The following is an 18,625-nucleotide window of genomic DNA, read 5'->3' as shown; positions in this document are numbered from 1 at the left end:
GTGCAGGTGCTGGGTGCAGGGTGTTTGATGCAGGGTGCAGGTGCTGGGTGCAGGGTGTTTGATGCAGGGTGCTGGGTGCAGGGTGTTTGATGCAGGGTGCAGGTGCTGGGTGCTGGGTGTTTGATGCAGGGTGCAGGTGCTGGGTGCAGGGTGTTTGATGCAGGGTGCAGGTGCTGGGTGCAGGGTGTTTGATGCAGGGTGCAGGTGCTGGGTGCTGGGTGTTTGATGCAGGGTGCAGGTGCTGGGTGCAGGGTGTTTGATGCAGGGTGCAGGTGCTGGGTGCTGGGTGTTTGATGCAGGGTGCTGGGTGCAGGGTGTGCCGGCACAGGGGCAAAGGCCCCGCGGGCCGGTGCCCACCTCTGCGATTCGCTGGGCGCCGCGGTCCCCGATGCGGTTGAAGCTCAGCACCAGCGACTCGAGGCGCCGGTTGCAGCTCCCGGGGGTCGAGAGGCTCCTCCCGATGCGCTCCGCGGCCGCGGCCCCGATGCTGCAGCAGCGCAGCGAGAGGTGGCGCCACCTGCGGCAAGGAGCGGAATGACAGCGCCCGGGGCGGAATGACAGCACCCATAGCGCTGCACCGGGACACAGCGACAGCACCCATAGCGCTGCACTGGGACACAGGGGCAGCACCCATAGCGCTGCACGGGGACACTCAGCAACAGCGCCCATAGCGCTGCACTGGGACACAGCGACAGCACCCATAGCGCTGCACCGGGACACGGTGACAGCACCCATAGCGCTGCACGGGGACACTCAGCAACAGCACCCATAGCGCTGCACCGGGACACACAGCGACAGCACCCATAGCGCTGCACTGGGACCCTGCAGTGACAGCACCCATAGCGCTGCACTGGGACACACAATGACAGCACCCATAGCGCTGCACTGGGACCCTGCAGTGACAGCACCCATAGAGCTGCACTGGGACACAGTAACAGCACCCATAGCGCTGCACTGGGAAACACAGGGACAGCACCCATAGCGCTGCACTGAGACCCTGCAGTGACAGCACCCATAGCGCTGCACTGGGACCCTGCAGTGACAGCACCCATAGCGCTGCACTGGGACCCTGCAGCGAAAGAACCCATAGCGCTGCACTGGGAAACACAGGGACAGCACCCATAGCGCTGCACTGGGACACAGTAACAGCACCCATAGCGCTGCACTGGGACACAGTAACAGCACCCATAGCGCTGCACTGGGACACACAGGGACAGCACCCATAGCGCTGCACTGAGACCCTGCAGTGACAGCACCCATAGCGCTGCACTGGGACCCTGCAGCGACAGCACCCATAGCGCTGCACTGGAACACAAAGGGACAGCACCCATAGCGCTGCACTGGGACACAGAGACAGCACCCATAGCGCTGCACTGGGACCCTGCAGTGACAGCACCCATAGCGCTGCACTGGGACACACAACGACAGCACCCATAGCGCTGCACTGGGACCCTGCAGTGACAGCACCCATAGAGCTGCACAGGGACACACAGGGATAGCACCCATAGCGCTGCACCGGGACACAGCAACAGCACCCACAGCGCTGCACTGGGACCCTGCAGCAACAGCACCCATAGCGCTGCACTGGAACACAAAGGGACAGCACACATAGCGCTGCACTGGGACACAGAGACAGCACCCATAGCGCTGCACCGGGACCCTGCAGCGACAGCACCCATAGCGCTGCACTGGGAAACACAGTAACAGCACCCATAGCGCTGCACTGGGAAACACAGGGACAGCACCCATAGCGCTGCCCTGGGAAACACAGGGACAGCACCCATAGCGCTGCACTGGGACCCTGCAGCGACAGCACCCATAGAGCTGCACTGGAACACAAAGGGACAGCACCCATAGCGCTGCACTGGGACACAGAGACAGCACCCATAGCGCTGCACTGGGACCATGCAGTGACAGCACCCATAGCGCTGCACTGGGACACACAACGACAGCACCCATAGCGCTGCACTGGGACCCTGCAGTGACAGCACCCATAGAGCTGCACTGGGACACACAGGGATAGCACCCATAGCGCTGCACTGGGAAACACAGGGACAGCACCCATAGAGCTGCACTGGGACACACAGCGACAGCACCCATAGCGCTGCACTGGAACACAAAGGACAGCACCCATACCGCTGCACTGAGACCCTGCAGTGACAGCACCCATAGCGCTGCACTGGGACCCTGCAGCGACAGCACCCATAGCGCTGCACTGGAACACAAAGGACAGCACCCATAGCGCTGCACTGGGACACACAACGACAGCACCCATAGCGCTGCACTGGGACCCTGCAGTGACAGCACCCATAGAGCTGCACTGGGACACACAGGGATAGCACCCGTAGCGCTGCACCGGAACACAGCAACAGCACCCATACCGCTGCAGTGGGACCCTGCAGCAACAGCACCCATAGCGCTGCACTGGAACACAAAGGGACAGCACCCATAGTGCTGCACTGGGACACAGAGACAGCACCCATAGCACTGCACCGGGAACCTGCAGCGACAGCACCCATAGCGCTGCACTGGGAAACACAGTAACAGCACCCATAGCGCTGCACTGGGAAACACAGGGACAGCACCCATAGCGCTGCACTGGGACACAGTAACAGCACCCATAGCGCTGCACTGGGACACACAGGGACAGCACCCATAGCGCTGCACTGAGACCCTGCAGTGACAGCACCCATAGCGCTGCACTGGGACCCTGCAGCGACAGCACCCATAGCGCTGCACTGAGACCCTGCAGTGACAGCACCCATAGCGCTGCACTGGGACCCTGCAGTGACAGCACCCATAGCGCTGCACTGGGACCCTGCAGTGACAGCACCCATAGCGCTGCACTGCAACACAAAGGGACAGCACCCATAGCGCTGCACTGGGACCCTGCAGCGACAGCACCCATAGCGCTGCACTGGGAAACACAGGGACAGCACCCATAGCGCTGCACTGACACCCTGCAGTGACAGCACCCATAGCGCTGCACTGGGACACACAGGGACAGCACCCATAGCGCTGCACTGACACCCTGCAGTGACAGCACCCATAGCGCTGCACTGGGACCCTGCAGCGACAGCACCCATAGCGCTGCACTGGGACCCTGCAGCGACAGCACCCATAGCGCTGCACTGGGACCCTGCAGCGACAGCACCCATAGCGCTGCACTGGGACCCTGCAGCGACAGCACCCATAGAGCTGCACTGGAACACAAAGGGACAGCACCCATAGCGCTGCACTGGGACACAGAGACAGCACCCATAGCGCTGCACTGGGACCCTGCAGTGACAGCACCCATAGCGCTGCACTGGGACACACAACGACAGCACCCATAGCGCTGCACTGGGACCCTGCAGTGACAGCACCCATAGCGCTGCACTGGGACCCTGCAGCGAAAGCACCCATAGCGCTGCACTGGGAAACACAGGGACAGCACCCATAGCGCTGCACTGGGACACAGTAACAGCACCCATAGCGCTGCACTGGGACACACAGGGACAGCACCCATAGCGCTGCACTGAGACCCTGCAGTGACAGCACCCATAGCGCTGCACTGGGACCCTGCAGCGACAGCACCCATAGCGCTGCACTGGGACCCTGCAGCGACAGCACCCATAGCGCTGCACTGGAACACAAAGGGACAGCACCCATAGCGCTGCACTGGGACACAGAGACAGCACCCATAGCGCTGCACTGGGACCCTGCAGTGACAGCACCCATAGCGCTGCACTGGGACACACAACGACAGCACCCATAGCGCTGCACTGGGACCCTGCAGTGACAGCACCCATAGAGCTGCACAGGGACACACAGGGATAGCACCCATAGCGCTGCACCGGGACACAGCAACAGCACCCATAGCGCTGCACTGGGACCCTGCAGCAACAGCACCCATAGCGCTGCACTGGAACACAAAGGGACAGCACCCATAGCGCTGCACTGGGACACAGAGACAGCACCCATAGCGCTGCACCGGGACCCTGCAGCGACAGCACCCATAGCGCTGCACTGGGAAACACAGTAACAGCACCCATAGCGCTGCACTGGGAAACACAGGGACAGCACCCATAGCGCTGCCCTGGGAAACACAGGGACAGCACCCATAGCGCTGCACTGGGACCCTGCAGCGACAGCACCCATAGAGCTGCACTGGAACACAAAGGGACAGCACCCATAGCGCTGCACTGGGACACAGAGACAGCACCCATAGCGCTGCACTGGAACACAAAGGACAGCACCCATAGCGCTGCACTGGGACACACAACGACAGCACCCATAGCGCTGCACTGGGACCCTGCAGTGACAGCACCCATAGAGCTGCACTGGGACACACAGGGATAGCACCCGTAGCGCTGCACCGGAACACAGCAACAGCACCCATACCGCTGCACTGGGACCCTGCAGCAACAGCACCCATAGCGCTGCACTGGAACACAAAGGGACAGCACCCATAGTGCTGCATTGGGACACAGAGACAGCACCCATAGCACTGCACCGGGAACCTGCAGCGACAGCACCCATAGCGCTGCACTGGGAAACACAGGGACAGCACCCATAGCGCTGCACTGGGACACAGTAACAGCACCCATAGCGCTGCACTGAGACCCTGCAGCGACAGCACCCATAGCGCTGCACTGAGACCCTGCAGTGACAGCACCCATAGCGCTGCACTGGGACCCTGCAGGGACAGCACCCATAGCGCTGCACTGGGACCCTGCAGTGACAGCACCCATAGCGCTGCACTGCAACACAAAGGGACAGCACCCATAGCGCTGCACTGGGACCCTGCAGCGACAGCACCCATAGCGCTGCACTGGGAAACACAGTAACAGCACCCATAGCGCTGCACTGGGACACACAGGGACAGCACCCATAGCGCTGCACTGACACCCTGCAGTGACAGCACCCATAGCGCTGCACTGGGACCCTGCAGCGACAGCACCCATAGCGCTGCACTGGGACCCTGCAGCGACAGCACCCATAGCGCTGCACTGGGACCCTGCAGCGACAGCACCCATAGCGCTGCACTGGGACCCTGCAGCGACAGCACCCATAGCGCTGCACTGGGACCCTGCAGCGACAGCACCCATAGAGCTGCACTGGAACACAAAGGGACAGCACCCATAGCGCTGCACTGGGACACAGAGACAGCACCCATAGCGCTGCACTGGGACCCTGCAGTGACAGCACCCATAGCGCTGCACTGGGAAACACAGGGACAGCACCCATAGCGCTGCACTGGGACACAGTAACAGCACCCATAGCGCTGCACTGGGACACACAGGGACAGCACCCATAGCGCTGCACTGAGACCCTGCAGCGACAGCACCCATAGCGCTGCACTGGAACACAAAGGGACAGCACCCATAGCGCTGCACTGGGACACAGAGACAGCACCCATAGCGCTGCACTGGGACCCTGCAGTGACAGCACCCATAGCGCTGCACTGGGACACACAACGACAGCACCCATAGCGCTGCACTGGGACCCTGCAGTGACAGCACCCATAGAGCTGCACTGGGACACACAGGGATAGCACCCGTAGCGCTGCACCGGAACACAGCAACAGCACCCATACCGCTGCACTGGGACCCTGCAGCAACAGCACCCATAGCGCTGCACTGGAACACAAAGGGACAGCACCCATAGCGCTGCACTGGGACACAGAGACAGCACCCATAGCACTGCACCGGGAACCTGCAGCGACAGCACCCATAGCGCTGCACTGGGAAACACAGTAACAGCACCCATAGCGCTGCACTGGAAAACACAGGGAAAGCACCCATAGCGCTGCACTGGGATACAGTAACAGCACCCATAGCGCTGCACTGGGACACACAGGGACAGCACCCATAGCGCTGCACTGAGACCCTGCAGTGACAGCACCCATAGCGCTGCACTGGGACCCTGAAGTGACAGCACCCATAGCGTTGCACTGGGACCCTGCAGTGACAGCACCCATAGCGCTGCACTGCAACACAAAGGGACAGCACCCATAGCGCTGCACTGGGACCCTGCAGCGACAGCACCCATAGCGCTGCACTGGGAAACACAGTAACAGCACCCATAGCGCTGCACTGGGACACACAGGGACAGCACCCATAGCGCTGCACTGACACCCTGCAGTGACAGCACCCATAGCGCTGCACTGGGACCCTGCAGCAACAGCACCCATAGCGCTGCACTGGGACCCTGCAGTGACAGCACCCATAGCGCTGCACTGGGACCCTGCAGCGACAGCACCCATAGCGCTGCACTGGGACCCTGCAGCGACAGCACCCATAGCGCTGCACTGGGACCCTGCAGCGACAGCACCCATAGAGCTGCACTGGAACACAAAGGGACAGCACCCATAGCGCTGCACTGGGACACAGAGACAGCACCCATAGCGCTGCACTGGGACCCTGCAGTGACAGCACCCATAGAGCTGCACTGGGACACACAACGACAGCACCCATAGCGCTGCACTGGGACCCTGCAGTGACAGCACCCATAGCGCTGCACTGGGACCCTGCAGTGACAGCACCCATAGCGCTGCACTGGGACACAAAACGACAGCACCCATAGCGCTGCACTGGGACCCTGCAGCGACAGCACCCATAGAGCTGCACTGGAACACAAAGGGACAGCACCCATAGCGCTGCACTGGGACACAGAGACAGCACCCATAGCGCTGCACTGGGACCATGCAGTGACAGCACCCATAGCGCTGCACTGGGACACACAACGACAGCACCCATAGCGCTGCACTGGGACCCTGCAGTGACAGCACCCATAGAGCTGCACTGGGACACACAGGGATAGCACCCATAGCGCTGCACTGGGAAACACAGGGACAGCACCCATAGTGCTGCACTGGGACACACAGCGACAGCACCCATACCGCTGCACTGAGACCCTGCAGTGACAGCACCCATAGCGCTGCACTGGGACCCTGCAGCGACAGCACCCATAGCGCTGCACTGGAACACAAAGGGACAGCACCCATAGCGCTGCACTGGGACACACAACGACAGCACCCATAGCGCTGCACTGGGACCCTGCAGTGACAGCACCCATAGAGCTGAACTGGGACACACAGGGATAGCACCCGTAGCGCTGCACCGGAACACAGCAACAGCACCCATACCGCTGCACTGGGACCCTGCAGCAACAGCACCCATAGCGCTGCACTGGAACACAAAGGGACAGCACCCATAGTGCTGCACTGGGACACAGAGACAGCACCCATAGCACTTCACCGGGAACCTGCAGCGACAGCACCCATAGCGCTGCACTGGGAAACACAGTAACAGCACCCATAGCGCTGCACTGGGAAACACAGGGACAGCACCCATAGCGCTGCACTGGGACACAGTAACAGCACCCATAGCGCTGCACTGGGACACACAGGGACAGCACCCATAGCGCTGCACTGAGACCCTGCAGTGACAGCACCCATAGTGCTGCACTGGGACCCTGCAGCGACAGCACCCATAGCGCTGCACTGAGACCCTGCAGTGACAGCACCCATAGCGCTGCACTGGGACCCTGCAGTGACAGCACCCATAGCGCTGCACTGGGACCCTGCAGTGACAGCACCCATAGCGCTGCACTGCAACACAAAGGGACAGCACCCATAGCGCTGCACTGGGACCCTGCAGTGACAGCACCCATAGCGCTGCACTGCAACACACAGGGACAGCACCCATAGCGCTGCACTGACACCCTGCAGTGACAGCACCCATAGCACTGCACTGAGACCCTGCAGTGACAGCACCCATAGCGCTGCACTGGGACCCTGCAGCGACAGCACCCATAGCGCTGCACTGGGACCCTGCAGCGACAGCACCCATAGCGCTGCACTGGAACACAAAGGGACAGCACCCATAGCGCTGCACTGGGACACAGAGACAGCACCCATAGCGCTGCACTGGGACCCTGCAGTGACAGCACCCATAGCGCTGCACTGGGACACACAACGACAGCACCCATAGCGCTGCACTGGGACCCTGCAGTGACAGCACCCATAGAGCTGCACAGGGACACACAGGGATAGCACCCATAGCGCTGCACCGGGACACAGCAACAGCACCCATAGCGCTGCACTGACCCTGCAGCAACAGCACCCATAGCGCTGCACTGGAACACAAAGGGACAGCACCCATAGCGCTGCACTGGGACACAGAGACAGCACCCATAGCGCTGCACCGGGACCCTGCAGCGACAGCACCCATAGCGCTGCACTGGGACACAGTAACAGCACCCATAGCGCTGCACTGGGACCCTGCAGCGACAGCACCCATAGCGCTGCACTGGGACACACAGGGACAGCACCCATAGCGCTGCACTGGGACCCTGCAGCGACAGCACCCATAGAGCTGCACTGGAACACAAAGGGACAGCACCCATAGCGCTGCACTGGGACACAGAGACAGCACCCATAGCGCTGCACTGGGACCATGCAGTGACAGCACCCATAGCGCTGCACTGGGACACACAACGACAGCACCCATAGCGCTGCACTGGGACCCTGCAGTGACAGCACCCATAGAGCTGCACTGGGACACACAGGGATAGCACCCATAGCGCTGCACTGAGACCCTGCAGTGACAGCACCCATAGCGCTGCACTGGGACCCTGCAGCGACAGCACCCATAGCGCTGCACTGGAACACAAAGGGACAGCACCCATAGCGCTGCACTGGGACACACAACGACAGCACCCATAGCGCTGCACTGGGACCCTGCAGTGACAGCACCCATAGAGCTGCACTGGGACACACAGGGATAGCACCCGTAGCGCTGCACCGGAACACAGCAACAGCACCCATAGCGCTGCACTGGAACACAAAGGGACAGCACCCATAGTGCTGCACTGGGACACAGAGACAGCACCCATAGCACTGCACCGGGAACCTGCAGCGACAGCACCCATAGCGCTGCACTGGGAAACACAGTAACAGCACCCATAGCGCTGCACTGGGAAACACAGGGACAGCACCCATAGCGCTGCACTGGGACACAGTAACAGCACCCATAGCGCTGCACTGGGACACACAGGGACAGCACCCATAGGGCTGCACTGAGACCCTGCAGTGACAGCACCCATAGCGCTGCACTGGGACCCTGCAGCGACAGCACCCATAGCGCTGCACTGAGACCCTGCAGTGACAGCACCCATAGCGCTGCACTGGGACCCTGCAGCGACAGCACCCATAGCGCTGCACTGGGACCCTGCAGTGACAGCACCCATAGCGCTGCACTGCAACACAAAGGGACAGCACCCATAGCGCTGCACTGGGACCCTGCAGCGACAGCACCCATAGCGCTGCACTGCAACACAAAGGGACAGCACCCATAGCACTGCACTGGGACCCTGCAGCGACAGCACCCATAGCGCTGCACTGGGAAACACAGTAACAGCACCCATAGCGCTGCACTGGGACACACAGGGACAGCACCCATAGCGCTGCACTGACACCCTGCAGTGACAGCACCCATAGCGCTGCACTGGGACCCTGCAGCGACAGCACCCATAGCGCTGCACTGGGACCCTGCAGCGACAGCACCCATAGCGCTGCACTGGGACCCTGCAGCGACAGCACCCATAGCGCTGCACTGGAACACAAAGGGACAGCACCCATAGCGCTGCACTGGGACCCTGTAGTGACAGCACCCATAGCACTGCACTGGGACACAGAGACAGCACCCATAGCGCTGCACTGGGACCCTGCAGTGACAGCACCCATAGCGCTGCACTGGGACACACAACGACAGCACCCATAGCGCTGCACTGGGACCCTGCAGTGACAGCACCCATAGCGCTGCACTGGAACACAAAGGGACAGCACCCATAGCGCTGCACTGGGACACAGAGACAGCACCCATAGCGCTGCACTGGGACCCTGCAGCGACAGCACCCATAGCGCTGCACTGGGACACACAGGGACAGCACCCATGGCACTGCACTGGGACCCTGCAGTGACAGCACCCATAGCGCTGCACTGGAACACAAAGGGACAGCACCCATAGCGCTGCACTGGGACCCTGTAGTGACAGCACCCATAGCGCTGCACTGGGACACACAACGACAGCACCCATAGCGCTGCACTGGGACCCTGCAGTGACAGCACCCATAGAGCTGCACTGGGACACACAGGGATAGCACCCATAGCGCTGCACTGGGACACAGTAACAGCACCCATAGCACTGCACTGGGAAACACAGGGACAGCACCCATAGCGCTGCACTAGGACACACAGGGACAGCACCCATACCGCTGCACTGAGACCCTGCAGCGACAGCACCCATAGCGCTGCACTGGAACACAAAGGGACAGCACCCATAGCGCTGCACTGGGACACACAACGACAGCACCCATAGCGCTGCACTGGGACCCTGCAGTGACAGCACCCATAGAGCTGCACTGGGACACACAGGGATAGCACCCATAGCGCTGCACCGGGACACAGCAACAGCACCCATACCGCTGCACTGGGACCCTGCAGCAACAGCACCCATAGCTCTGCACTGGAACACAAAGGGACAGCACCCATAGCGCTGCACTGGGACCCTGTAGTGACAGCACCCATAGCGCTGCACTGGGACACACAACGACAGCACCCATAGCGCTGTACTGGGACCCTGCAGTGACAGCACCCATAGAGCTGCACTGGGACACACAGGGATAGCACCCATAGCGGTGCACTGGGACACAGTAACAGCACCCATAGCGCTGCACTGGAACACACAGGGACAGCACCCATGGCACTGCACTGGGACCCTGCAGTGACAGCACCCATAGCGCTGCACTGGAACACAAAGGGACAGCACCCATAGCGCTGCACTGGGACCCTGTAGTGACAGCACCCATAGCGCTGCACTGGGACACACAACGACAGCACCCATAGCGCTGTACTGGGACCCTGCAGTGACAGCACCCATAGAGCTGCACTGGGACACACAGGGATAGCACCCATAGCGCTGCACTGGGACACAGTAACAGCACCCATAGCGCTGCACTGGAACACAAAGGGACAGCACCCATAGCGCTGCACTGGGACCCTGTAGTGACAGCACCCATAGCGCTGCACTGGGACACACAACGACAGCACCCATAGCGCTGCACTGGGACTCTGCAGTGACAGCACCCATAGAGCTGCACTGGGACACACAGGGATAGCACCCATAGCGCTGCACTGGGACACAGTAACAGCACCCATAGCGCTGCACTGGGAAACACAGGGACAGCACCCATAGCGCTGCACTGGGACACACAGGGACAGCACCCATACTGCTGCACTGAGACCCTGCAGTGACAGCACCCATAGCGCTGCACTGGAACACAAAGGGACAGCACCCATAGCGCTGCACTGGGACACACAACGACAGCACCCATAGCGCTGCACTGGGACCCTGCAGTGACAGCACCCATAGAGCTGCACTGGGACACACAGGGATAGCACCCTTAGCGCTGCACCGGGACACAGCAACAGCACCCATACCGCTGCACTGGGACCCTGCAGCAACAGCACCCATAGCGCTGCACTGGAACACAAAGGGACAGCACCCATAGTGCTGCACTGGGACACAGAGACAGCACCCATAGTGCTGCACTGGGACACAGAGACAGCACCCATAGCGCTGCACTGGGACACACAGGGACAGCACCCATAGCGCTGCACCGGGACACACAGCGACAGCACCCATAGCGCTGCACTGGGACCCTGCAGTGACAGCACCCATAGCGCTGCACTGGGACACAGCAACAGCACCCATAGCGCTGCACTGAAACACACAGGGATAGCACCCACAGCGCTTTACTGGGACACAGCGACAGCACCCATAGAGCTGCACCGGGACACACAGCGACAGCACCCATAGCGCTGCACTGACACACACAGGGATAGCACCCATAGCGCTGCACGGGGACACTCAGCAACAGCACCCACAGCGCTGCACTGGGACACACAGGGACAGCACCCATAGCGCTGCACTGACACACACAGGGATAGCACCCATAGCGCTGCACGGGGACACTCAGCAACAGCACCCATAGCGCTGCACTGGGACACACAGCGACAGCACCTATAGCGCTGCACTGGGACCCTGCAGTGACAGCACCCATAGCGCTGCACTGGGACACACAATGACAGCACCCATAGCGCTGCACTGGGACCCTGCAGTGACAGCACCCATAGAGCTGCACTGGGACACACAGGGATAGCACCCATAGCGCTGCACCGGGACACAGCAACAGCACCCATAGCGCTGCACTGGGACCCTGCAGCAAGAGCACCCATAGCGCTGCACTGGAACACAAAGGGACAGCACCCATAGCGCTGCACTGGGACACAGAGACAGCACCCATAGCGCTGCACCGGGAACCTGCAGCGACAGCACCCATAGCGCTGCACTGGGAAACACAGGGACAGCACCCATAGCGCTGCACTGGGACCCTGCAGCGACAGCACCCATAGCGCTGCACTGGGACCCTGCAGCGACAGCACCCATAGCGCTGCACTGGGACCCTGCAGCGACAGCACCCATAGCGCTGCACTGGGACCCTGCAGCGACAGCACCCATAGAGCTGCACTGGAACACAAAGGGACAGCACCCATAGCGCTGCACTGGGACACAGAGACAGCACCCATAGCGCTGCACTGGGACCCTGCAGTGACAGCACCCATAGAGCTGCACTGGGACACACAACGACAGCACCCATAGCGCTGCACTGGGACCCTGCAGTGACAGCACCCATAGCGCTGCACTGGGACCCTGCAGTGACAGCACCCATAGCGCTGCACTGGGACACAAAACGACAGCACCCATAGCGCTGCACTGGGACCCTGCAGCGACAGCACCCATAGAGCTGCACTGGAACACAAAGGGACAGCACCCATAGCGCTGCACTGGGACACAGAGACAGCACCCATAGCGCTGCACTGGGACCATGCAGTGACAGCACCCATAGCGCTGCACTGGGACACACAACGACAGCACCCATAGCGCTGCACTGGGACCCTGCAGTGACAGCACCCATAGAGCTGCACTGGGACACACAGGGATAGCACCCATAGCGCTGCACTGGGAAACACAGGGACAGCACCCATAGTGCTGCACTGGGACACACAGCGACAGCACCCATACCGCTGCACTGAGACCCTGCAGTGACAGCACCCATAGCGCTGCACTGGGACCCTGCAGCGACAGCACCCATAGCGCTGCACTGGAACACAAAGGGACAGCACCCATAGCGCTGCACTGGGACACACAACGACAGCACCCATAGCGCTGCACTGGGACCCTGCAGTGACAGCACCCATAGAGCTGAACTGGGACACACAGGGATAGCACCCGTAGCGCTGCACCGGAACACAGCAACAGCACCCATACCGCTGCACTGGGACCCTGCAGCAACAGCACCCATAGCGCTGCACTGGAACACAAAGGGACAGCACCCATAGTGCTGCACTGGGACACAGAGACAGCACCCATAGCACTTCACCGGGAACCTGCAGCGACAGCACCCATAGCGCTGCACTGGGAAACACAGTAACAGCACCCATAGCGCTGCACTGGGAAACACAGGGACAGCACCCATAGCGCTGCACTGGGACACAGTAACAGCACCCATAGCGCTGCACTGGGACACACAGGGACAGCACCCATAGCGCTGCACTGAGACCCTGCAGTGACAGCACCCATAGTGCTGCACTGGGACCCTGCAGCGACAGCACCCATAGCGCTGCACTGAGACCCTGCAGTGACAGCACCCATAGCGCTGCACTGGGACCCTGCAGTGACAGCACCCATAGCGCTGCACTGGGACCCTGCAGTGACAGCACCCATAGCGCTGCACTGCAACACAAAGGGACAGCACCCATAGCGCTGCACTGGGACCCTGCAGTGACAGCACCCATAGCGCTGCACTGCAACACACAGGGACAGCACCCATAGCGCTGCACTGACACCCTGCAGTGACAGCACCCATAGCACTGCACTGAGACCCTGCAGTGACAGCACCCATAGCGCTGCACTGGGACCCTGCAGCGACAGCACCCATAGCGCTGCACTGGGACCCTGCAGCGACAGCACCCATAGCGCTGCACTGGAACACAAAGGGACAGCACCCATAGCGCTGCACTGGGACACAGAGACAGCACCCATAGCGCTGCACTGGGACCCTGCAGTGACAGCACCCATAGCGCTGCACTGGGACACACAACGACAGCACCCATAGCGCTGCACTGGGACCCTGCAGTGACAGCACCCATAGAGCTGCACAGGGACACACAGGGATAGCACCCATAGCGCTGCACCGGGACACAGCAACAGCACCCATAGCGCTGCACTGACCCTGCAGCAACAGCACCCATAGCGCTGCACTGGAACACAAAGGGACAGCACCCATAGCGCTGCACTGGGACACAGAGACAGCACCCATAGCGCTGCACCGGGACCCTGCAGCGACAGCACCCATAGCGCTGCACTGGGACACAGTAACAGCACCCATAGCGCTGCACTGGGACCCTGCAGCGACAGCACCCATAGCGCTGCACTGGGACACACAGGGACAGCACCCATAGCGCTGCACTGGGACCCTGCAGCGACAGCACCCATAGAGCTGCACTGGAACACAAAGGGACAGCACCCATAGCGCTGCACTGGGACACAGAGACAGCACCCATAGCGCTGCACTGGGACCATGCAGTGACAGCACCCATAGCGCTGCACTGGGACACACAACGACAGCACCCATAGCGCTGCACTGGGACCCTGCAGTGACAGCACCCATAGAGCTGCACTGGGACACACAGGGATAGCACCCATAGCGCTGCACTGAGACCCTGCAGTGACAGCACCCATAGCGCTGCACTGGGACCCTGCAGCGACAGCACCCATAGCGCTGCACTGGAACACAAAGGGACAGCACCCATAGCGCTGCACTGGGACACACAACGACAGCACCCATAGCGCTGCACTGGGACCCTGCAGTGACAGCACCCATAGAGCTGCACTGGGACACACAGGGATAGCACCCGTAGCGCTGCACCGGAACACAGCAACAGCACCCATAGCGCTGCACTGGAACACAAAGGGACAGCACCCATAGTGCTGCACTGGGACACAGAGACAGCACCCATAGCACTGCACCGGGAACCTGCAGCGACAGCACCCATAGCGCTGCACTGGGAAACACAGTAACAGCACCCATAGCGCTGCACTGGGAAACACAGGGACAGCACCCATAGCGCTGCACTGGGACACAGTAACAGCACCCATAGCGCTGCACTGGGACACACAGGGACAGCACCCATAGGGCTGCACTGAGACCCTGCAGTGACAGCACCCATAGCGCTGCACTGGGACCCTGCAGCGACAGCACCCATAGCGCTGCACTGAGACCCTGCAGTGACAGCACCCATAGCGCTGCACTGGGACCCTGCAGCGACAGCACCCATAGCGCTGCACTGGGACCCTGCAGTGACAGCACCCATAGCGCTGCACTGCAACACAAAGGGACAGCACCCATAGCGCTGCACTGGGACCCTGCAGCGACAGCACCCATAGCGCTGCACTGCAACACAAAGGGACAGCACCCATAGCACTGCACTGGGACCCTGCAGCGACAGCACCCATAGCGCTGCACTGGGAAACACAGTAACAGCACCCATAGCGCTGCACTGGGACACACAGGGACAGCACCCATAGCGCTGCACTGACACCCTGCAGTGACAGCACCCATAGCGCTGCACTGGGACCCTGCAGCGACAGCACCCATAGCGCTGCACTGGGACCCTGCAGCGACAGCACCCATAGCGCTGCACTGGGACCCTGCAGCGACAGCACCCATAGCGCTGCACTGGAACACAAAGGGACAGCACCCATAGCGCTGCACTGGGACCCTGTAGTGACAGCACCCATAGCACTGCACTGGGACACAGAGACAGCACCCATAGCGCTGCACTGGGACCCTGCAGTGACAGCACCCATAGCGCTGCACTGGGACACACAACGACAGCACCCATAGCGCTGCACTGGGACCCTGCAGTGACAGCACCCATAGCGCTGCACTGGAACACAAAGGGACAGCACCCATAGCGCTGCACTGGGACACAGAGACAGCACCCATAGCGCTGCACTGGGACCCTGCAGCGACAGCACCCATAGCGCTGCACTGGGACACACAGGGACAGCACCCATGGCACTGCACTGGGACCCTGCAGTGACAGCACCCATAGCGCTGCACTGGAACACAAAGGGACAGCACCCATAGCGCTGCACTGGGACCCTGTAGTGACAGCACCCATAGCGCTGCACTGGGACACACAACGACAGCACCCATAGCGCTGCACTGGGACCCTGCAGTGACAGCACCCATAGAGCTGCACTGGGACACACAGGGATAGCACCCATAGCGCTGCACTGGGACACAGTAACAGCACCCATAGCACTGCACTGGGAAACACAGGGACAGCACCCATAGCGCTGCACTAGGACACACAGGGACAGCACCCATACCGCTGCACTGAGACCCTGCAGCGACAGCACCCATAGCGCTGCACTGGAACACAAAGGGACAGCACCCATAGCGCTGCACTGGGACACACAACGACAGCACCCATAGCGCTGCACTGGGACCCTGCAGTGACAGCACCCATAGAGCTGCACTGGGACACACAGGGATAGCACCCATAGCGCTGCACCGGGACACAGCAACAGCACCCATACCGCTGCACTGGGACCCTGCAGCAACAGCACCCATAGCTCTGCACTGGAACACAAAGGGACAGCACCCATAGCGCTGCACTGGGACCCTGTAGTGACAGCACCCATAGCGCTGCACTGGGACACACAACGACAGCACCCATAGCGCTGTACTGGGACCCTGCAGTGACAGCACCCATAGAGCTGCACTGGGACACACAGGGATAGCACCCATAGCGGTGCACTGGGACACAGTAACAGCACCCATAGCGCTGCACTGGAACACACAGGGACAGCACCCATGGCACTGCACTGGGACCCTGCAGTGACAGCACCCATAGCGCTGCACTGGAACACAAAGGGACAGCACCCATAGCGCTGCACTGGGACCCTGTAGTGACAGCACCCATAGCGCTGCACTGGGACACACAACGACAGCACCCATAGCGCTGTACTGGGACCCTGCAGTGACAGCACCCATAGAGCTGCACTGGGACACACAGGGATAGCACCCATAGCGCTGCACTGGGACACAGTAACAGCACCCATAGCGCTGCACTGGAACACAAAGGGACAGCACCCATAGCGCTGCACTGGGACCCTGTAGTGACAGCACCCATAGCGCTGCACTGGGACACACAACGACAGCACCCATAGCGCTGCACTGGGACTCTGCAGTGACAGCACCCATAGAGCTGCACTGGGACACACAGGGATAGCACCCATAGCGCTGCACTGGGACACAGTAACAGCACCCATAGCGCTGCACTGGGAAACACAGGGACAGCACCCATAGCGCTGCACTGGGACACACAGGGACAGCACCCATACTGCTGCACTGAGACCCTGCAGTGACAGCACCCATAGCGCTGCACTGGAACACAAAGGGACAGCACCCATAGCGCTGCACTGGGACACACAACGACAGCACCCATAGCGCTGCACTGGGACCCTGCAGTGACAGCACCCATAGAGCTGCACTGGGACACACAGGGATAGCACCCTTAGCGCTGCACCGGGACACAGCAACAGCACCCATACCGCTGCACTGGGACCCTGCAGCAACAGCACCCATAGCGCTGCACTGGAACACAAAGGGACAGCACCCATAGTGCTGCACTGGGACACAGAGACAGCACCCATAGTGCTGCACTGGGACACAGAGACAGCACCCATAGCGCTGCACTGGGACACACAGGGACAGCACCCATAGCGCTGCACCGGGACACACAGCGACAGCACCCATAGCGCTGCACTGGGACCCTGCAGTGACAGCACCCATAGCGCTGCACTGGGACACAGCAACAGCACCCATAGCGCTGCACTGAAACACACAGGGATAGCACCCACAGCGCTTTACTGGGACACAGCGACAGCACCCATAGAGCTGCACCGGGACACACAGCGACAGCACCCATAGCGCTGCACTGACACACACAGGGATAGCACCCATAGCGCTGCACGGGGACACTCAGCAACAGCACCCACAGCGCTGCACTGGGACACACAGGGACAGCACCCATAGCGCTGCACTGACACACACAGGGATAGCACCCATAGCGCTGCACGGGGACACTCAGCAACAGCACCCATAGCGCTGCACTGGGACACACAGCGACAGCACCCATAGCGCTGCACTGGGACCCTGCAGTGACAGCACCCATAGCGCTGCACTGGGACACACAATGACAGCACCCATAGCGCTGCACTGGGACCCTGCAGTGACAGCACCCATAGAGCTGCACTGGGACACACAGGGATAGCACCCATAGCGCTGCACCGGGACACAGCAACAGCACCCATAGCGCTGCACTGGGACCCTGCAGCAAGAGCACCCATAGCGCTGCACTGGAACACAAAGGGACAGCACCCATAGCGCTGCACTGGGACACAGAGACAGCACCCATAGCGCTGCACCGGGAACCTGCAGCGAC

The 18,625-nt window shown here is 61.3% G+C and overlaps 1 protein-coding gene across 1 annotated transcript in view; it reads right to left on the bottom strand.

The window, feature by feature from the left end:
* The window catches only part of LOC133263911 (leucine-rich repeat-containing protein 71-like), a 31,018-nt gene that overhangs the window by 5,742 nt on the left and 6,651 nt on the right, over positions 1–18,625 (bottom strand). The window contains 1 exon segment of the mRNA XM_061443780.1: positions 358–517. Within this exon segment, the coding sequence (XP_061299764.1) occupies positions 358–517 (160 nt within the window).

This window comes from Pezoporus flaviventris, unplaced genomic scaffold, assembly GCF_033815535.1.
Source record: "Pezoporus flaviventris isolate CSIRO_AGI_PZ_B2104156 unplaced genomic scaffold, CSIRO_AGI_Pfla_v1 ptg000530l, whole genome shotgun sequence".
In the NCBI taxonomy this organism is placed as follows: Eukaryota; Metazoa; Chordata; class Aves; order Psittaciformes; family Psittacidae; genus Pezoporus; species Pezoporus flaviventris.
The sequence above is the reverse complement of the archived record's forward strand: the minus strand, read 5'-3'. Positions and strand labels throughout refer to the sequence as shown.